The sequence below is a fragment of the Fundulus heteroclitus genome, unplaced genomic scaffold, assembly GCF_011125445.2.
Source record: "Fundulus heteroclitus isolate FHET01 unplaced genomic scaffold, MU-UCD_Fhet_4.1 scaffold_53, whole genome shotgun sequence".
Lineage (NCBI taxonomy): Eukaryota > Metazoa > Chordata > Actinopteri > Cyprinodontiformes > Fundulidae > Fundulus > Fundulus heteroclitus.
This window is the reverse complement of record NW_023396956.1, coordinates 1,596,842-1,614,501: the sequence shown is the minus strand read 5'-3', so window position 1 is coordinate 1,614,501 and position 17,660 is coordinate 1,596,842. Positions and strand designations below refer to the sequence as shown.

The window sequence follows — 17,660 nt, the reverse complement described above, 5'->3', positions numbered from 1 at the left end:
AATAAAATAAAACCTTGAGCAGCTTTGTCTCAATCACTCACTGGATCATCTGTCATGTTAATGAGCACAGCAGCTATAAACGTCTCCTGTGGGCATCCAGCAAAGTTTCTTTCCTCATTCAGCTCAGAGGCTTTGAGTTAAACTCATTTAGAGATACCAAACATCAAGGAAACCACAAATGAGGAGGAATTAAGCAGAAATGTTTATCGATCAGCTTCCTGACTGAGGCCTACGCCCACAGCGTTGCTCTCTTAATGCAACTGCTGCAGATCTGAGATTCTGGCTCAGCTTCAGTGAAGCAGACAGTTATTTATATGTGACGCTGACATGTTTCAGTTGGGATTAAAGCCTAAAGAGACCAACGTTAGCTTGAGAAGCACAGCTTTTAAAACATTTTATCCGCTCATTGTGAATAATAAACTTTAACAGATTACTCTCACCTTGCCCTCCAGGCGGGCGTCTCCCCCCAGGCTGACCCTGACGTTGAGAGGAGGCAGGACGAAGGCTGGAGGTTCGCTGCTGAGGAAAACGCGTCCTGATGGTGGCGCTGTTACCTCACAGACGGAGGGAGCGGCTGCAGACAGTCGGCCGTCACTCATCATGCTGCCAGAAAGAGGCAGAAATCAGCGAAGCATTCAGGAAGTCTTCCAGCATCAGTGACTTAAAGCCAGACGTCTGCTCCAGTTAACCGTTTAACATTTATCAGGATCTGCTGGAAGTTTGTAGAGAAAAAATAAATTAAAAGTTTTTTTTGCTTTTTGGGGCTTAAAGACGAGACTAGAGACCAACTGATGGATGGATGGATGGATGGATGGATGGATGGATGGATGGATGGATGAACAGATGAATGGATGGATGGATGGATGGATGGATGGATGGATGGATGGATGGATGGATGGATGGATGGATGGATGGATGGATGAACAGATGAATGGATGGATGGATGGATGAACACATGGATGGATAATGGATGGATGGATGGATGAACACATGGATGGATGATGGATGGATGGATGATGGATGGATGATGGATGGATGGATGAACAGATGGATGGACAGATGAACAGATTGATGGATGGATGAGTGGATGGATGGATGGATGGATGGATGAACAGATGAATGGATGGATGGATGAACAGATGGATGGATGGATGAACAGATGGATGGATGGATGGATGAACAGATGATTGGATGGATGGACGAACAGATGAATGGATGAACAGATGAATGGATGGATGGATGGATGGATGGATGAACACATGAATGGATGGATGGATGAACACATGAATGGATGGATGGATGAACAGATGAATGGATGGATAGATGGATGAACACATGGATGGATAATGGATGGATGGATGATGGATGGATGGATGAACAGATGGATGAACAGATGGATGGATGAACAGATGGATGGATGATTGATGGACAAATGAACAGATGGATGGATGGATGAACAGATTGATGGATGGATGAGTGGATGGATGGATGAACAGATAAACAGATGGATGGATGGATGGATGGATGAACGGATGAATGGATGGATGAACGGATGAATGTATGGATGGATGGATGAACAGATAGATGGATGGATAGCTGGATGGATGGATGGATGGATAATGGATGGATGAACAGATGAACACATGGATGGCTGGATGGATGGATGGATGGATGAATAATGGATGGATGGATGGATAATGGATGGATGAACAGATAGATGGATGGATAATGGATGGATGAACAGATGAACACATGGATGGATGGATGGATGGATGAACAGATGGATGGATGGATGAGTTGTGGCTGTTTGCTGTTATTTGGGGTCATCTGAAGGATCTCCTGACGTCTGCTGGACGCCGTAGATCTTTGCTGAAGGTCAGGTGGAGTTTGGCTGCTGCTTCTGTTTTATCTCTATTTTCTGGACCAGCAGCAGCTGCTGCAGCTTCTGGTCGTTTTCCTGCTCAGACTCTCTGCTGCCAGAAGATCTCAAGCCTCCAATATTGTCTAAAAACAGTCAGCCTGCTCAGAATTACAGCTTTTTCTCTGAAAACGGACCTTTGTTCCCTTTTAAAGCCACAGAAAGCTTTTGTTGCCCTGAAGTTTGCATGTTTCTGTTGTTTCAGACACGGTTCAGACGTCCAGAGCCAAACCTTGATGTTCCACAGCGTTCCTGCTGAGATCTAATGACAGAGTAAAGTGCTGCTGCAGGCGGGGAAGGTGATTTCCTGTGTGGACATATTTAGAGCTCAGGTGGAGGATCAGAGACGAGTTACAGACGGAGACATCATGGAGACCTCCAGAAACCTGCTGCAGACATGCTGAGGAGAACAGCAGGGAGGAGAACCTGCAGAACAGCTGAAGGTTCCACAAACTCTGAGCTCGTCTGATGTGTCAGTAACGCTCCAGATGAAGTCACGGATCAGAACCAGGAGCACGGTCATGTGACCTGTGAACAAACAGCTGATAGGAGATGCATAACAGTTTCAGGCGCAGATAAAACACAGCCCTGTGAGCCACGGCGATGGGAACGCTCGTTATCAGCGAGTTCACTGTTGATTCTGTCAGAACCAACAGAACCAGGAACCAGAGAGAGAGAGGCTGAGGTCAGGCGACTCTCGGCCGTCTGTGTTTGTCATTAACAGAGTTCATTATCAGGAAACAGTCGGCTGCTGATTCTCACACTGGACCACAAGCACACAGCAGCTGGTTGACAAGGAGCCTGACATCAACTTTTACTGCTAAAACTGCTCAGATTTTTATAAAGTAAAGCCAATAAGACGCAAAAAGTTGCCACAGATGTAGTCGTTACAGAACCCATTTAGAACCGGGTCCAAAACCAGCTTTCATGGTCCAGTAGAGGGACGTTGTGCTTTATTTCCAGACAGACTGATTTTCCTCCTGCTTTGTGGCACATTAGGTCATTGAGTTTTACACCTCGGCTAAGAAGCTTTGTCATGTAAAGCACTTTGCATTGTCTCTGTACTGAATTGTGCTATATGAATAAATTTGCCTTGCCTTTAACATCGTTAAAGCAGGATTATTTATATTCCGCCATCTTGGGTTCAAAACATCCCAACAGAACTGAAGTTAAGAGCCACGGTCTCCCAGTAACCATGCTGGACGCTTCAGAATGAACGACAGCATTCCTCAGTCTGCTGCAGGCTGTGGTGGGACACAGTTTACCAGCTGATCAGTCCAGGAAACAGGAAAACGTTAAAAAACTACTACTTTGTCGTAGACGTGGGAAAACGCTTATTTTGATATGCATAAAATGTGTAATGTGGACGTACAGCCGTACTGACCTATAAGAGCATTTGTAAGATTGTAAGAGTTTCATCATCTTCTCAGCAGAATGAGAGGATGCCAGTGATGGTCTTTTATTCCTTTAACCCTGGCCAGCAGTCTGTGAGGGGTGCAGTCAGAGGGAATCACGCACATAAAAATCTAATATCTGTGACAACGCATCACTACGAGTTTCCGCATCGAGCCCAGGATGCCTGGAGTTTATTCTACCAGTCACAGAGACCATGAGCTGCTGCTCAGGCTTCCTCCTCCTCATTAGTAAATACTGTAGCTGCCAGGTTTTGGACACACGTTCTGACACATTCACAGCTTCAATATTGACTTCCTGCAGCTACATCTCTGTAGGGAGGTTGTGGCTTAGTGGTTAGAGCAGTGCGCTTGCGCTCTGAGAAGAATGAAAGTACCCGGTTCGATCCCCAGCGCCTGCACTCTGGGTCCCTGAGCAAGACCCTTAACCCCTGATTGCTCCTGAGGTGCTGCACAGTGGCAGCCCACTGCTCCCCAAGGATGATGGGTTAAGATGCAGAAGTGAATTTTTCCATTGTGAGATAAATAAAGTTCAATTATTATTAATTATTATTAACACCCTGAAAAAACCCTGGGAAAAATGGATTGGAAAACTATAAAATCGTACCGCAGTCTGAATTTGGTGTCAAGGCGGCCTGAGGCCTGTTTAATATGGGATTTAAATTAAGTTTTTACTTTAGTACCAGTTTAATGCCATCCAGATTAAGTGATTGATTAAGAAGTTTATTTTTTGGTCCAATGTTCCCCCTAATTTTTCATGAGTCTGAGCAAACACACAAAGTCCCTGAGCGTTCACTTGACCTCTGTGAGCAACATCACACACTGAGGGTACATTACACCTGTCCAAAACCTGAGGTTATATCAAGCTACATGGTTTAATAAAAGAATCAAGTTACAGCAATAATTTCTTTTAGGTTATTTAGTTTAGATAAAACTGATTTAGCCCGATTACATGAAAAAGACAAAATTCTTGGATTTTTTTTTAAAGATCTGTAGAGCTGTATAGCTTATTTTTATTTCAGAGTAGGGGTCCTACTAAGGAAGAACTGAGAGATGTGTACATCTTTCAGAGTTCCACTCTTATTTCCATTAAATTATTTACATTTTCTGCAGTGAGATTTAGCTCAAGCATGTGATACTGTTCAGCCTCCCTTCTGTCAGTCTGCTCCAGGGCAGCTGTGGCTCCTAACACAGCTCACCACCGTCAGGGTGTGAATGGGTGAATGATTGACCAATGTAAAGCACTTTGGGGTCCTCAGATGATTTATTTCAATATTCTTAGCCACACATCGCTTTTCTATCACAATGAGGGAACGCTCTCGGTTATGAACAATTTCTTTGTGCTACTCCTTTTTTTTTATATACCAACGACAGCTTTTTAATAACGTAGGAAACTCAGAAAATCTTTCAGAGGCAGTGTCAAATTTTGGCACTTCTATTTCTACTTTTTTTCTATTAATATATTCTAGTTTCCATTCACCTATTTTTCCCCCCCAACACTGTTAGGTCTGCTGCACATTTCTTCACTTAAATAACACTACCTTTACTTCAGCTGAAAATATACATATAGCCTATATGATTAATATAAAGTGTGGTTGGTACAAATTAAACACTTACAAGACAATTAATGTCAACACATTTTTACAAGGATGGGTGACCAACGCTTCCAAAAAGAGGAACATCTCAGTTATTCAATAACTCACTCTATCCCAATATTAATTGCATATGTTGAATATAGCCAATTAATTATTTAATTGAGTATGTTTAAACATAGGAAAACTTACAACTTAACCATACCTGATTAAACTTCATCAAGATTGGCTGCCATGTCCTTTTAATGCTTTTTGTAATCAATGCGCCCTCCCCACTTCCCTTTTATGTTGAATTAGTGAAGTGGGAGAAAACAGCTTTAATTCTCCATCAAATAACTCTCATATGAAGTCAACTCGCTTTTTCAGCAGCAACAGCATTATTTCTTATGGTTAATTATTCTCCATAAGCTTTCATTAAAAATTTCTAAATCCACTTGCGGGAAATACGCACTTTAAAGCTTATTTCCTGTCGTTGCCATGGTGAAGCAGGTTATCTGCATTCCATTGATCAGGGCTTCTTTCATGCCTGTGCTCGCGTTGAAGTCATGGTTGGTTGGACACTGAGTTTAGTTACCTGGCTGATATCACCTGTTCTGAAACCGAAAACCCGAGTATGACAGAGTGAGGAAGAACAACTCAGAGCAGCAGCTTTCTACTCGAGGTAGATCGGTAATTTTTTCTTTAACGGAGTCCAGAACAAAGACGCACAGCGCAACTTGCCCAACCATAAAGCTGTCTGCCCCACCCACCAATCAGTGGTGCGCTCCGATCAGCACCTGCTGCTCACAGAGCGGGCCGCGGAACACCGTCTCACCAGAGTTGCAAAATAGTATAAAACAACTTGGTTTATATTATTTTGTTTACAGTTCAGCAAGGATTTTATTTTCTGCGCAGCATAGATTTGCTGTGCGCGTTGAAGCCAGGTGCCGTGCGCAATTGCGCACGCTTGCAGCTTAGAGGGAACACTGGTCTGGTCCAAGGATTACAACTTCTGTCTTGTCAGAATTTAAATGCAGGAAATTTAAAGTCATCCAGCTTTTGATGTCATCAAGACATGACTGCAGTCGAAGTAACTGATTGGATTCATCAGGATTTATGGATAAATATAGCTGAGTGTCATCAGCATAACAGTGGAAATTAATCCCATGCTGTCTGATAATTTTGCCTATCGGAAGCATATATATAGTAAATAGAATTGGTCCAAGGACTGAACCCTGTGGTACTCCACAGGTGACCCTAGAGTTTGAGGAGGATTTATTATTAACATGAACAAACTGGAATCTGTCCGACAGATCAATAAGAAACCACTGCTGCCATCCTGATGATAAACCACCACAACCTTGGTACAGAAAATGTGTGCCTGCTCAAAACCGTGTGAGGATTTTCACTCAATATCATGGAAATTATACTAACAACCTGCAGCTACATCTCTGTAACACCCTGAAAAACCCTGAAAAACTGGACTGGTAAACTTTAAAATCGTACCGCAGTCTGAATTTGGTCTAAGGAGCTGCAGGAGAGGGACAGAAACAACTTATTCTGGATGAAAAACAGAAAAATTAAATCAAAGAACAGCGTCTGGATGAGGAGATCCTGAGTTTCTGTAAATTGGCCTAAAAACAAGTTTGTGTGACAGTTTTGTTTATGTTTCTGCCATCGCTGCTGCCTCATTTCCAGCTCAGGGAGCGACCGACGCTGATCTGACAAGTTAAACAGGCTGAGATAAACACCGACAGTTCTGCTCTGAAAACAACAGATCCTTATGAGCAACATGACTCAAAGAGCAAGGCACCAGCAGCTGGACTCAGAGTTCAACCTCAGGTTGATCTGAAGCTTTAATGTCCTGAAAACTTCCCATCATGCTGCAGGTTTTAATCAGAGCAGATTCCTTCCTGTCAGTCGACCGTTTCACAAACATCCTTCACAGCTGAGCGCAGAGGCTCGGCTTCTGGTTCCCACATCCAGCCTGAGAGATTCACACAGAAACGATACGTTTGTGTCACAGAGAGCAGCTCCACAGCCTGAGATCAGGAGGAAACCTCCAGATGATGAAGCTGCTGTTTGACTCGTGATGTCTGACTTTAAACCGCTTCAGAAAACTGATCTGATCCTGGATTAACAGTCCAGATAGAAACAGGTAGAAGACACTCATGTTAATGTATAAATACCAGATTTGAAGAACCTCCTGGGTGATCTGTGCTCAGTCTGTGAGAAATGTCTGATTTCATGTGATTTACAGGCTGTAGAAAGTCTGGAATGAGCCTTTAGAGGTTTAACAGCAGGTTCACTGAGATCCTGCAGCAGAAATAAACCTGTTCACTGGATAATTCTCCATCATGTGAGGCAGAAGCTCCTCTCAGCTCTGAGCACCAGCAGGAGTTTAATCTGACTGATGACCCTTCATCTGAACTGTGGTCAGAAGAAAACAGGAAGCTCAAACATTTAATTTCATCACCAAACAGCAGCAGAAAGTCTATCAGACTGAACTTTAACATGGAAAGCTGAGATCATCTGCAGGCTGTTTTCACACCAGGAGATATTAAAGATGAAGATGAAGCAGTTCTGACTCCGTCAACATCAGAGGGTGAAATTAAAACCAGTTAAAGATGAAAAACTTTCTGACCTGAGGAAGCAGCAGAGGAACCTGATGAAACCAGCAGCAGGAGGAGAACCTCAGTTCTCTGAGCAGCTCCTGTTCTTCACTCCAACAACCAGTTCATTCAGCAGCAGAACTCCTCCTCTTCCTCCCTCCCGTCCTCCTCCTGCTCCTCTGAGATCTCCTCTGTCTGTGACAGGAGGAGGAGGAGGAGGTCCTCAGCGTGTGATGAAGGTTTCTGTTCAGACTGAACTTCTAGCAGCTCTGACGTCATTAAATGAGGCGCGATTGAAACGAACTTTCCCGTTTTCTGGTTCACTGCCGCCATCTAGTGTTTAAATGTATTACTGCAGCTGTTGCCTGAAGAGAATGTGAGAATAGAATAGAATAGAATAGAATAGAATAGAATAGAATAGAATAGAATAGAATAGAATAGAATAGCATCTAGTGTGTAACTCTCCTGTCTTCTGTCTGTGTTTTCGTCACACTGTGGGACAATAAAGGTATTTTGTAAGTCCTGAAATGGGCATACAGGGCTAGGATCCAATACTTTGTTGAGCTTATTTGTTGCTTTCTATCAAGCCATCAAGTTTCCATTCATATATTTATTCATACTGGAAGAAAATAAACTCTGTGGACACAGAGGAGGGAAGTCAGTGGGTGTGGCCTGTCTTTGTGGACCACTTAGGTTTCATTTACAAACCCAACCCCTTATTTTTCTTTTGCTCTGTACTTTCTGAATTACTCATTTGCGTCTGTATGCAGCAGAGACAAAGGGCAGCTCTGTGAGGACATATATTGGTAGTTTAGCCCTGCGTGTCTCTTCTCACTTTAGACTTTACCGCCTTTGACTTGGCTTATTGTGTAAGGATATTTATTGACTATCAGGTGACACTGAGGGTTTTATGTTACCTGATTGTTGCTGCTGTATTTTTTGGACCGGAGAGGAAAGACAGAGAAGCTGCAGCTTTGAACTCTTCTCTCCAGAACTTCCTGCAGGTCAGTAACTGAATGATCCACTGAGATCTATTAATAAATACATTTAATTTACAGAATTAAAGGTTATTTCATGGACTGAAACAGGATCAGGGGTTCATTAAAGAGGAGTATCATGGTGGGTCAACGCCCTTATGACCCAAATGATAAATAGACAAATTAGATTTTATGTTAAATCATCAAATAACTTTGCAATGCATTAAAACGTTTATCAGAGACAACTTCAACTTTCAGTATTTAGCCGTTATTATTATCTTTACAATAGCTTTAGGTTTTTACTGTGTAATAAAAGCTTTAGGGGCAAAATAACTTAAATCCTGTTTGTGCTGACTTGATGGAAATGAGAGTTAAATTTAACCACATTTACAAACATCGGCTAAATGGAAACCTTTCAGTCTGAAAAGTCTCTTCTGTGAATAAACTATATAAACAAGAGCAGCTGGTTAGTCATCGTAAAATATGGTTTTTGTGAGCAAAACAGCAGGAGGGAATAAAACCGATGACAGGAAATGGGATAATCCATAAGCAGATTTCTTAATGTTGTTTAGACACGTTTTCCATATTAGGCTGTAAATAGTCAGCTGCTGGACTACGAACATGAATCTATTTATTTTAACCTGGCTGAACTGAGCCTAAAAATGTATTCCTTGTTAAGTATCAACTGCCTGTATGTCTAAAACAATTAAGCCTGGTGTACAAAGCGTGAAAAAATATTCATTAAGCTTATATTGTGCTTTCTGTAAAGCTGACAAGTTTACAATCTACATATCTATTTACACTGGAAGAAAATAAACTCTGTTGGCGTCAGGATGGAAACCAGTGGGTGTTGCCTCCTTTGTGTGGACTGCTTAGGTTTCATTTACTGAGAATCAACTCCTTGTTTATGAGTTTTTTTCCCCAGAGTGTTTGCTCTCTGTGGTGCAGTTTCTGAAATAATCAGATTTAACAACCTCAGTCCGACATGTTGGACGACATCCCTTCATCCTAAACTAAAGACGGCAGCATTAGACTTATTTGTCTCTGTTATACATTTTGATGAAAAGTGAGTGAAAAAAACGTGTTGTGGAGATTATCTGTTTTACAATGCAGCAGGATCTTAAATAATAATTTTAACTTTGGGAAATGGTTTACTGTAGTTTGTTTAACAAGCCTGAAGGTTTATTATGATTTATGGTGAAATAAAAGTAGTTTCTAGTTTCTATATTTACATGTCAAAGTTAAATCATCTTAAGTCAACTTTGCCAAAATGATGTGCTGAATAAATATGTCAGAGTGCCTTCCTGCTTCCACAGTAACCATATTTAGGCCTTTAGGAAACAAGTTACAAGAGACAAAGTTATTTTTGGATTTCCTTTTAATCTCATTGGATTTCCTTTTAATGTCACATGCTAGTTTTCTTTCAAGTGGGGGAAATGGGCTCCCATAAGTTTGTCTTTAATTTGTTGAATGTGGAAAGCAACTGGAGGTGAAGGAAAAACGTAGAACATAGGAAGAGAATATGCAAAATAAATGCTTAAAGGCCACTGCGAAAAATTTGACTCACAAACTTCCTTGTTTTAGAATTCAGGTAACCTACACTAACAAGGGAGTTTGCTCTTTATGACAAACATTCATAGACAAGTTAATAAGGTTCACCAGGTCTGGATGTAAGTCTTCCAGCCACCGTATCCACCTACCTGTTAACAGTGATTAGTTAACAGCTCCGTCCCTCTCTTCATCCCAGACATAATGCCTCATGTGTGATGATACAAGTACAAAATCGACCATTGTTCATACATTTAGGAATGACCTCTTGCTTGAACATGGTTTTTGTTTGGATATCCCATGCCCTGCACAGAAGTCCATTAACAAAATACCTCTTAAAGTTAGGGCCTGAACCCCGGGGAAACCCTAGAAACCCGACGTTCACGAACTGAACGTCTCCGCCTCTCAGCACAGTTAATGCAGACAGAGAGGAACTGCGCCTTAAGTCCGAGAATAGAAAATTATTAACTGCGGTTGAAATAATTTGTTATTAACCTGTCCTCGCCTCGCCATGAGTGAGACAAAAGATCTCATGTAGAAGTGTAAATATTAACTTTGTCGCTGTAAAAAGTCTGAAGCAGGAGCGGTTTTCCCGGGGAACCTGCCATACCGTACCGTACCATAATCCGGTTGTTAAGTCTGACGTCACCAGTGAACTTTAGGGTCCACATCAGCTGTACATGATACTGTGGTTTATGCTTACGGTTAATTCTCAAACTTGTATTCATGCTTTACAATATCAAACGTTAACGTATGCACTGTAGTTAGCGTATGCAACCGGTTAGTTTAATGCTAACACTGCGAGTCAGCAAAATTGCACCATTTTAATAATTTCCTGGAGAATAACTTATTTTAGCAACTGCAGCCATCGCCTCTTCTCCTTCTCATCGCACATAAAACGATACAATTACAGTTGGAGTTGTTTTTTTTGTCTCCGATCTATTAAGACAGCACAGCAGCATATTGAATAAACAAAGGATTCAGCCAGTTTGGACCCAGGAAGAAGTGGTAGATACGTCACAACTTAACAGCCCCATAAGACTCCTTTTAAGGAGGCGGTTGTTCCCAATGACGCCCCTCCCAGTAACACCATTTTGTTGCCTAAATAACATAGAGGGGCATGATCAGGAAAAACAACCTTCCAAATCTGGATGCAACAGCTGTCATCTGACACCTGACGTTTATTGGAGAGTAGTAGGTTTAACGTGTGATGTTAAAGAAAGAAAAGACACAGAAAACCAAAAGTTAAATTATAATTGTGACTGTTGCCAAATATTTGTATTTGTATTTATTTTTATTTAATCAGGACAGTGCACATTAATGAACAATCATACTCTTGTACAGATTGTAAATGAGCCAGATTATAGCATAGATGCTAATTTACATCTGTCGTCCTGAGGCAGGAACAATAAAAAGACAACAACACAAGATAAAATACAATATCAGTCAAAATACTAGACACACAAATAACCTGTGAACAAATGTTAATAAAGGGTAACTATTGCTTCTGGTGGCAAATGCAGAGAGGAGTGGGTTTATGCGGAAGAGCCAGAGATATTATCAGTCAGGTATAAACTCTCCGCCCATGAACATAACCCGAACCATAGGGAGCACAAAAGAACAGAGAAAAACACATCTGTGACAAAAATCAATATTGTGATATATTGAGCAGTTCACCACAAAAACAATAAATGGACGATAAGCTGAGTACAGTCTGTTTTCTGTTAAATCAACATCAAAACAGCCGACTCACACAAGGCCTGGATTCACAAACAAGGGGTTTCACCCTGAACTGGAGCGCTAGCTAGCCGCTACTAATTAGGCGCCCGCCTATGCATTGAAAATGCATGGCGGAGGCCTTATGTTATGCACCTAATAAGGGTTTCTTTAATATAGCTTTTTATTCTTCCGTCACCGTGAATACAGCCCGAACCGTAGGCTGTACCCCCACAAACTATATATCAAAACGTGCGTCTCGACGGTGCGAAGTGTGCTATTTGTACTTGACGCCATTTAAAGTTACCGTGGTGACAAAATTAACCAAAAACCACTTCTTAAAACCACTTCCTACACACAGTTGACCTCACAAAAATGCAGAGCTCAGCATGGCACTTTTTTTCGGTACAGTGGTTTAGGTGTTGGGCTGGTGCACCAAAGGTCGCAGGTTCGCAACCCGCCGGGGGGTACCCAATATTTTTTTTTTTTTTTTTTTACAAGTAACAAATAAATAATTTGAACAACTGATATAAATGAATGAATGATGGAAAAATTGCAACAGCAAGAACTACTGCTCATTAGCAGGCGCAATATGGACTTTTCATCTCTGCACCGTCTCACATAAAAAAACAACAGTTTTCCTGAAGTTTTTTTTAATCTATTTTTCACCGGACTTTTTCTTCCAAAACTGCACCGCGTTGCTGCGCAATAGCACACATGAATTTCTGGACCTTCGGAGCTATAACAGTGATACATTTATCGCCGATATTCCCGTCATCCTATAGTTCTTCAGAACACTGGAACCTGCCGACTTCTCCCAGCCGGGCGGAAGTGCAACTCAGCCGGCATAAACAAAGCCTGTGAACCGCGGAGGGTGGTGCGTGCTAGGCTAAAGCTAACACCACACTGGCTATCTTTTCTTTCAAAACTGCACCGCGTTGCTGCGCTATAGCACACATGAGTTTCTGGACCTTCGGAGCTATAACAGTGATACATTTAACAGGTGTTACGGTAGCTGGTTGCGCTGCTGATAATATAAAGATGAGGAACACAGCGCACCACTAGTGGGGCGCTAATAATCCTTTTGGATGTGGTCAGCACCCATTAAAACACGAAGAAGAAGAAGGGCGCACCGCTTTTAAAACAGAAGAAGAAGAAGTGGTCATGAACGGTGATGCGGAGCTGTTATGGTAAGTGTGTTAAGCCGGCATACACTGTACAAGTTTTTCAGTCGTGGTACTTATATCGTCTCAAACTGTGCGACGGAACCGCGGGTTTAAAAGTTCACCGCTCACGATCTGTGTACGGCGCAACTACAGACATCATATACGTAGACGCGTCATAAGGCCCATTCATACCTCACGTAAAAGACGGATACGGATACGTGTGGAGTGTTTCATACGTTCTAACCGTCGATTTCGTCCGTACTTTGACACGAAAATTAGGAGCTTACGCTTACGGACAAAACGGATCAATACGGAGCAATACTACCGGAAACGGTGGGGGCGCTATTGAGTTTGTAGTACAAAATGTCAACAAAATCCCGAAGAAGGTTAGAATTCTGGGCTTTAAACAATGGCGGGATTCGAGGAACAACTTGCGGAGCTTGTCTGCAACTACCCATACATATGATGTGTCGTGTCCGGGGCACAGGGACAAACAAAACGTTTATTTACGGAGCAAATACAACAAAATCACGTCTTGGACCGTCGCCGTGTTTGATCAGTGACGAATCATTGGCGCTCAGCACTGCCACCTAGAGGAAATACTGGTTATTGCGCACCTCAACGGACGGAGGTATGAAGGAGTCAACGGATAGAACGTACGGACAGAAATACGGACGTGCAGGCCAAACGTAGGGTATGAATGGGCCTATAGGGCGCAGGTTCGCACGTCAACGTCACGGCCATATTGTATGTGGCAGAAAAAAGTTGAGTTCTGTTATTGTGAACGTGGATCAGAGAAGATGCCTCATTACTGTGCTGCAATAAATACACACACACACACACACACACACACACACACACACACATATATATATATATATATATATATATATATATATATATATATATATATATATATATATATATATATATATATTTGTGTGTGTATATGTTATGAGGATCGATTTGTTAAATCTAAACATTGTTGTCTTCATTATTTCATAAAACCGTGTCACTTGTGAACCTTTAGGAACATACTTTTTGGGTGAGTATTAAAGAGGTAAAATTAATAAAATGAGAGAAAAAAGTCCTAGGTCAATAAAGTAAAAATAAACAAACAAACACAAAAGTGATAATGTTATGATAAAAACATCATATCATGAGATTTAAGGGGGAACATTTCCAGAATACACACAGTTTGCAGAATTATTTTACTCCTGGAGTAATAGGGCCAGGTTAGATTATTTTAAATATTTTTATTTTTTAGGAGAATAAATTCAGGAGAATGAAGCTAAAGGGATACGAAAATAAACTTGTAATATTACAAAAAAAAATACTATGAATACAAAGTATATTCAGAGATTCAAGTCCCTCTGATACTGTTTAAGTGACTGAGTAACTGCAGATTTGCCACATTTAAGATGGTGGACGCTCTGACGCATCGCAGCATAGGCAGAACCGCCCAATGACGCGTCTACTCTTATATTATGTCTATGGGCGCAACGCTCGGACGCGACCGGAGTGCTCATACTGTAGAAGAAGAAGAAGAAGAAGAAGACGGAAGTGTCGATGGCTACTGTAAACATTACCGGAGAGAAACGTGCTGCTTTGGCAATATGTGCAATTTTGTGTGCAGAAAGCCCTAAAAAGAAAAGGCGACGACGTATTTGGTGAAAGACATGGCTGAGGAAACATGACTACTACGGTCTGCCAGTTTTACAGAAAGAACTTGAGGTAAGCTGGCGACAGTTGTTGTGCCAAACCAGGTATCCCCGCCAGGATTTGTATCCCCTGCGTCGGGAGCGCGCATTCAGCTTGCTGAACGCAGTAAACTCCGCCTCATTTCCAGACAATTCGGCGTGAAAATCAAGATGTTTTATTTCTCTTAGCGAAATATAGGAATAGTGCCGTTAGATTATTGTTCAGTTAATGGGTTACAATTGAAAACGTAACACTTGTTAGTACGATCGTAAGGGATTGCTATGTCGGTTAAAACTAGTCTGATCACTCAGTATAACACGTTCTGATAAAGTAAATGGCTCTATGGTCATCTCCAGATGTGTCACGAAAGTATTATGTCATTAGATTGTTGCATGTCTGTCTGCTGAAACTAAAAACCCACCTTCCTGAGTCCATCACAGCTGTCTACTTGTTTGTTTTTTTGTGTGTGGATAGACCCGCATGAATGGATTATATAAAGCTGATTCCAAGTGTGATCAAATGAACACAGAATAAAGTTACTGCCAAAATGATCAGATCTAATTATATTTTAATTCAGCCAAGAACCATATTAAGAAAACAAGATGTGTCGCTTTAAAAAAAAAGAACAGTATGAGGAGTTTCAAAATATATTACAATATATAATATTGTAATTGGGATTTTGAGGTTCTATTGGCTAATTTTTTTTAAAGTAGGCTGACAGGAAAGGGGTTATGAGAGGGAGGAAGACACGCTGTAAAGGACCTCAGGCTAAGTTGAGGACTAAGGCCTCTTATATATATATATATATATACCCGTGCACCATCAGAGCAGGCCCAATCTTTGGATTTGTAAGTAATGCTGTCCTCATCTTGCACAAAGTCAGCCAAGAAATGTATGCTGGAAACAGACTATCATGCTGAGCATATATGTATCCCCTTCCAAAATGGATTAGCAGTATCCCACATTCTAGATTTTTGGCATATAAACACCTCTTATAACAACAAGCACCTGCTGAAAATTTGAAGCTGTTAGCTCTTTTAATGAAGAAGTTACAAGGGGATACAAAAAATATCGGGGTCAGCCTGCCAGAATATGTATCCCCTTCCAAAATGGACTAACAGTAGCTCACATTCTTGAGTCTTGCCACATAAACACCTCTTATAATCACAAACAACTGTAGAAAAGTTGAAGCTGTTAGCTCTTTAAATTAAGAAGTTACAAGGGGATACAAAAAATATGGGGTCCAGCCTGCCACAATGTGTAACACCTTCCAAAATGGACTAACAGTAGCCCACATTCTTGAGTTTTGGCACAAAAGGTGGGTTTTTAGTTTCAGCAGACAGACATGCAACAATCTAATGACATAAAGCTAATACTTTCGTGACACATCTGGAGATGACCACAGAGCCGTTTACTTTATCAGAACGTGTTATACTGAGTGATCAGTTTAGTTTTAACCGACATAGCAATCCCTTACGATCGTACTAACAAGTGTTACGTTTTCAATTTTAACCCATTAACTGAACGATAATGTAACGGCACTATTCCTATATTTCGCTAAGAGAAATAAAACATCTTGATTTTCATGCCGAATTGTCTGGAAATGAGGCGGAGTTTACTGCGTTCAGCAAGCTGAATGCGCGCTCCCGACGCAGGGGATACAAATCCTGGCGGGGATACCTAGTTTGGCACGACACCGTGCCCATTTAACACCCCAGCCTTTTGCTGTTTGTTTATCAACAACGAGATATGTCGATTTTAAAAACAGAACAATGTATTAGGAATTTAAAAAAATCTATTTCATTTTATTAGAATGTGATGTTTAAAAATATTTAGACTTCGCAAAGCTGGAGGTTAAAAGTTTTATTGATTTTAAACACTCTCCTGATGCAGGGGATACAAATTCTGGCGGGGATAAGTCGTTTGGCTGTGCTATCCTAGCGCAGCAGGTCTTGGTGATATCACAGTAAAATGAGCAAAAGTCTGGGCTATTTCTGCCCTGTGATGGACTGCCGACCTGTCCAGTTTATACCCCGCCTCTCGCCCATTGACAGCTGGAGATCGGCACCGGTCCGAACCCAGCAGGGATAAACGTGTTAGAAAATGGATGATGGATGGTCTGGGCTATTTCTTTTTCCTTGCCATTAAGATCTTTGCCAACTGGCGCCAGAAAATACTATTATTGCGCTTTCTTCGTCTGGAAACACCTTACACATTGAACGCACTCAGCTGACAATACAGCGATCTGATTGGCTGAGCAGCAAAAATCGAATCACGTGACCTCTCGGCCCGGAGCGCAACAGTTCAGATTTTTTTATCAGCAATAACTTATTAATGTGCAAGTGAAAACGTGGGATTATTGGTGTTTTGAGATCACTGCTATGTGTAGCAACTTATCTAAGCGCAAGAAAGTTGCCGTCTGACAGTTCATCCGAAACTTCTTAAGGAGACGTCCCACAGATTCTGGCCCACGGACTCGTTTTGAGGAAACTACGGTTGTAGTTCAGCGTCTGCCTTGCGGTGGTTGCGGAGAGGTGTCTGTTTTGTAGAATAAATCATCCGCCGATGAGTTATTGATCTGGAAAGCCGAATCTGAAACCAACGAAAAACATTTCAGATCCCAAATGTACAGCGTTCTAATTCTTCCAGTCTATTAGCAGCTTCCCGTAAGAGGTCGGACACTGAACGTCTGCCTGCTGAGTTATTATTAAACAATGCTTCATGTCGGGGAAAAGCCATGTAGATTTGACCGACGCAGTAAAATGCTAACCAACCAATGGGAAGAAGTTGAGTTGAAGAAGAGGTGGAAACGACGCCCCCAAAATGACGCTTGTGGCCAAAAAGTGTATTATGTCAGTAGTGGTTTAGGACTACCGTAGCAAATGAATGGGAAACGTTGACCGTCGGCTGTCGCCAATTAGCTCATTAGCTGCGTCTCAGATCGAAATACGCAGTTTGCAGCTCTGCAGACGCAGAGTTTTCCCGGTCGGCAGGTTTTGATGAAGACAAATCCTTTTCACTCAGAAGGTTTGATTTAAA

General features: G+C 41.6%; 1 protein-coding gene across 3 annotated transcripts in view; it reads right to left on the bottom strand.

Annotated features, from left to right (window-relative positions):
* Window positions 1-7,679, bottom strand: part of LOC105921769 (myosin light chain kinase, smooth muscle) — a 70,813-nt gene extending 63,134 nt beyond the window's left edge. For 2 of the 3 annotated variants that reach the window (XM_036132611.1, XM_036132613.1), the window contains exons 1-2: window positions 7,546-7,679; window positions 441-603 (exon numbers count right to left, since the gene is read on the bottom strand). In XM_036132611.1, the coding sequence (XP_035988504.1) occupies window positions 441-602 (162 nt within the window). In that variant the 5' untranslated portion in view covers window position 603; window positions 7,546-7,679. Of the gene's footprint in view, window positions 1-440; window positions 723-7,545 lie in introns of those variants that run through there. The other variant, XM_036132612.1, reaches the window with a different exon arrangement.
* Between the last annotated feature and the right edge of the window lie 9,981 nt (window positions 7,680-17,660).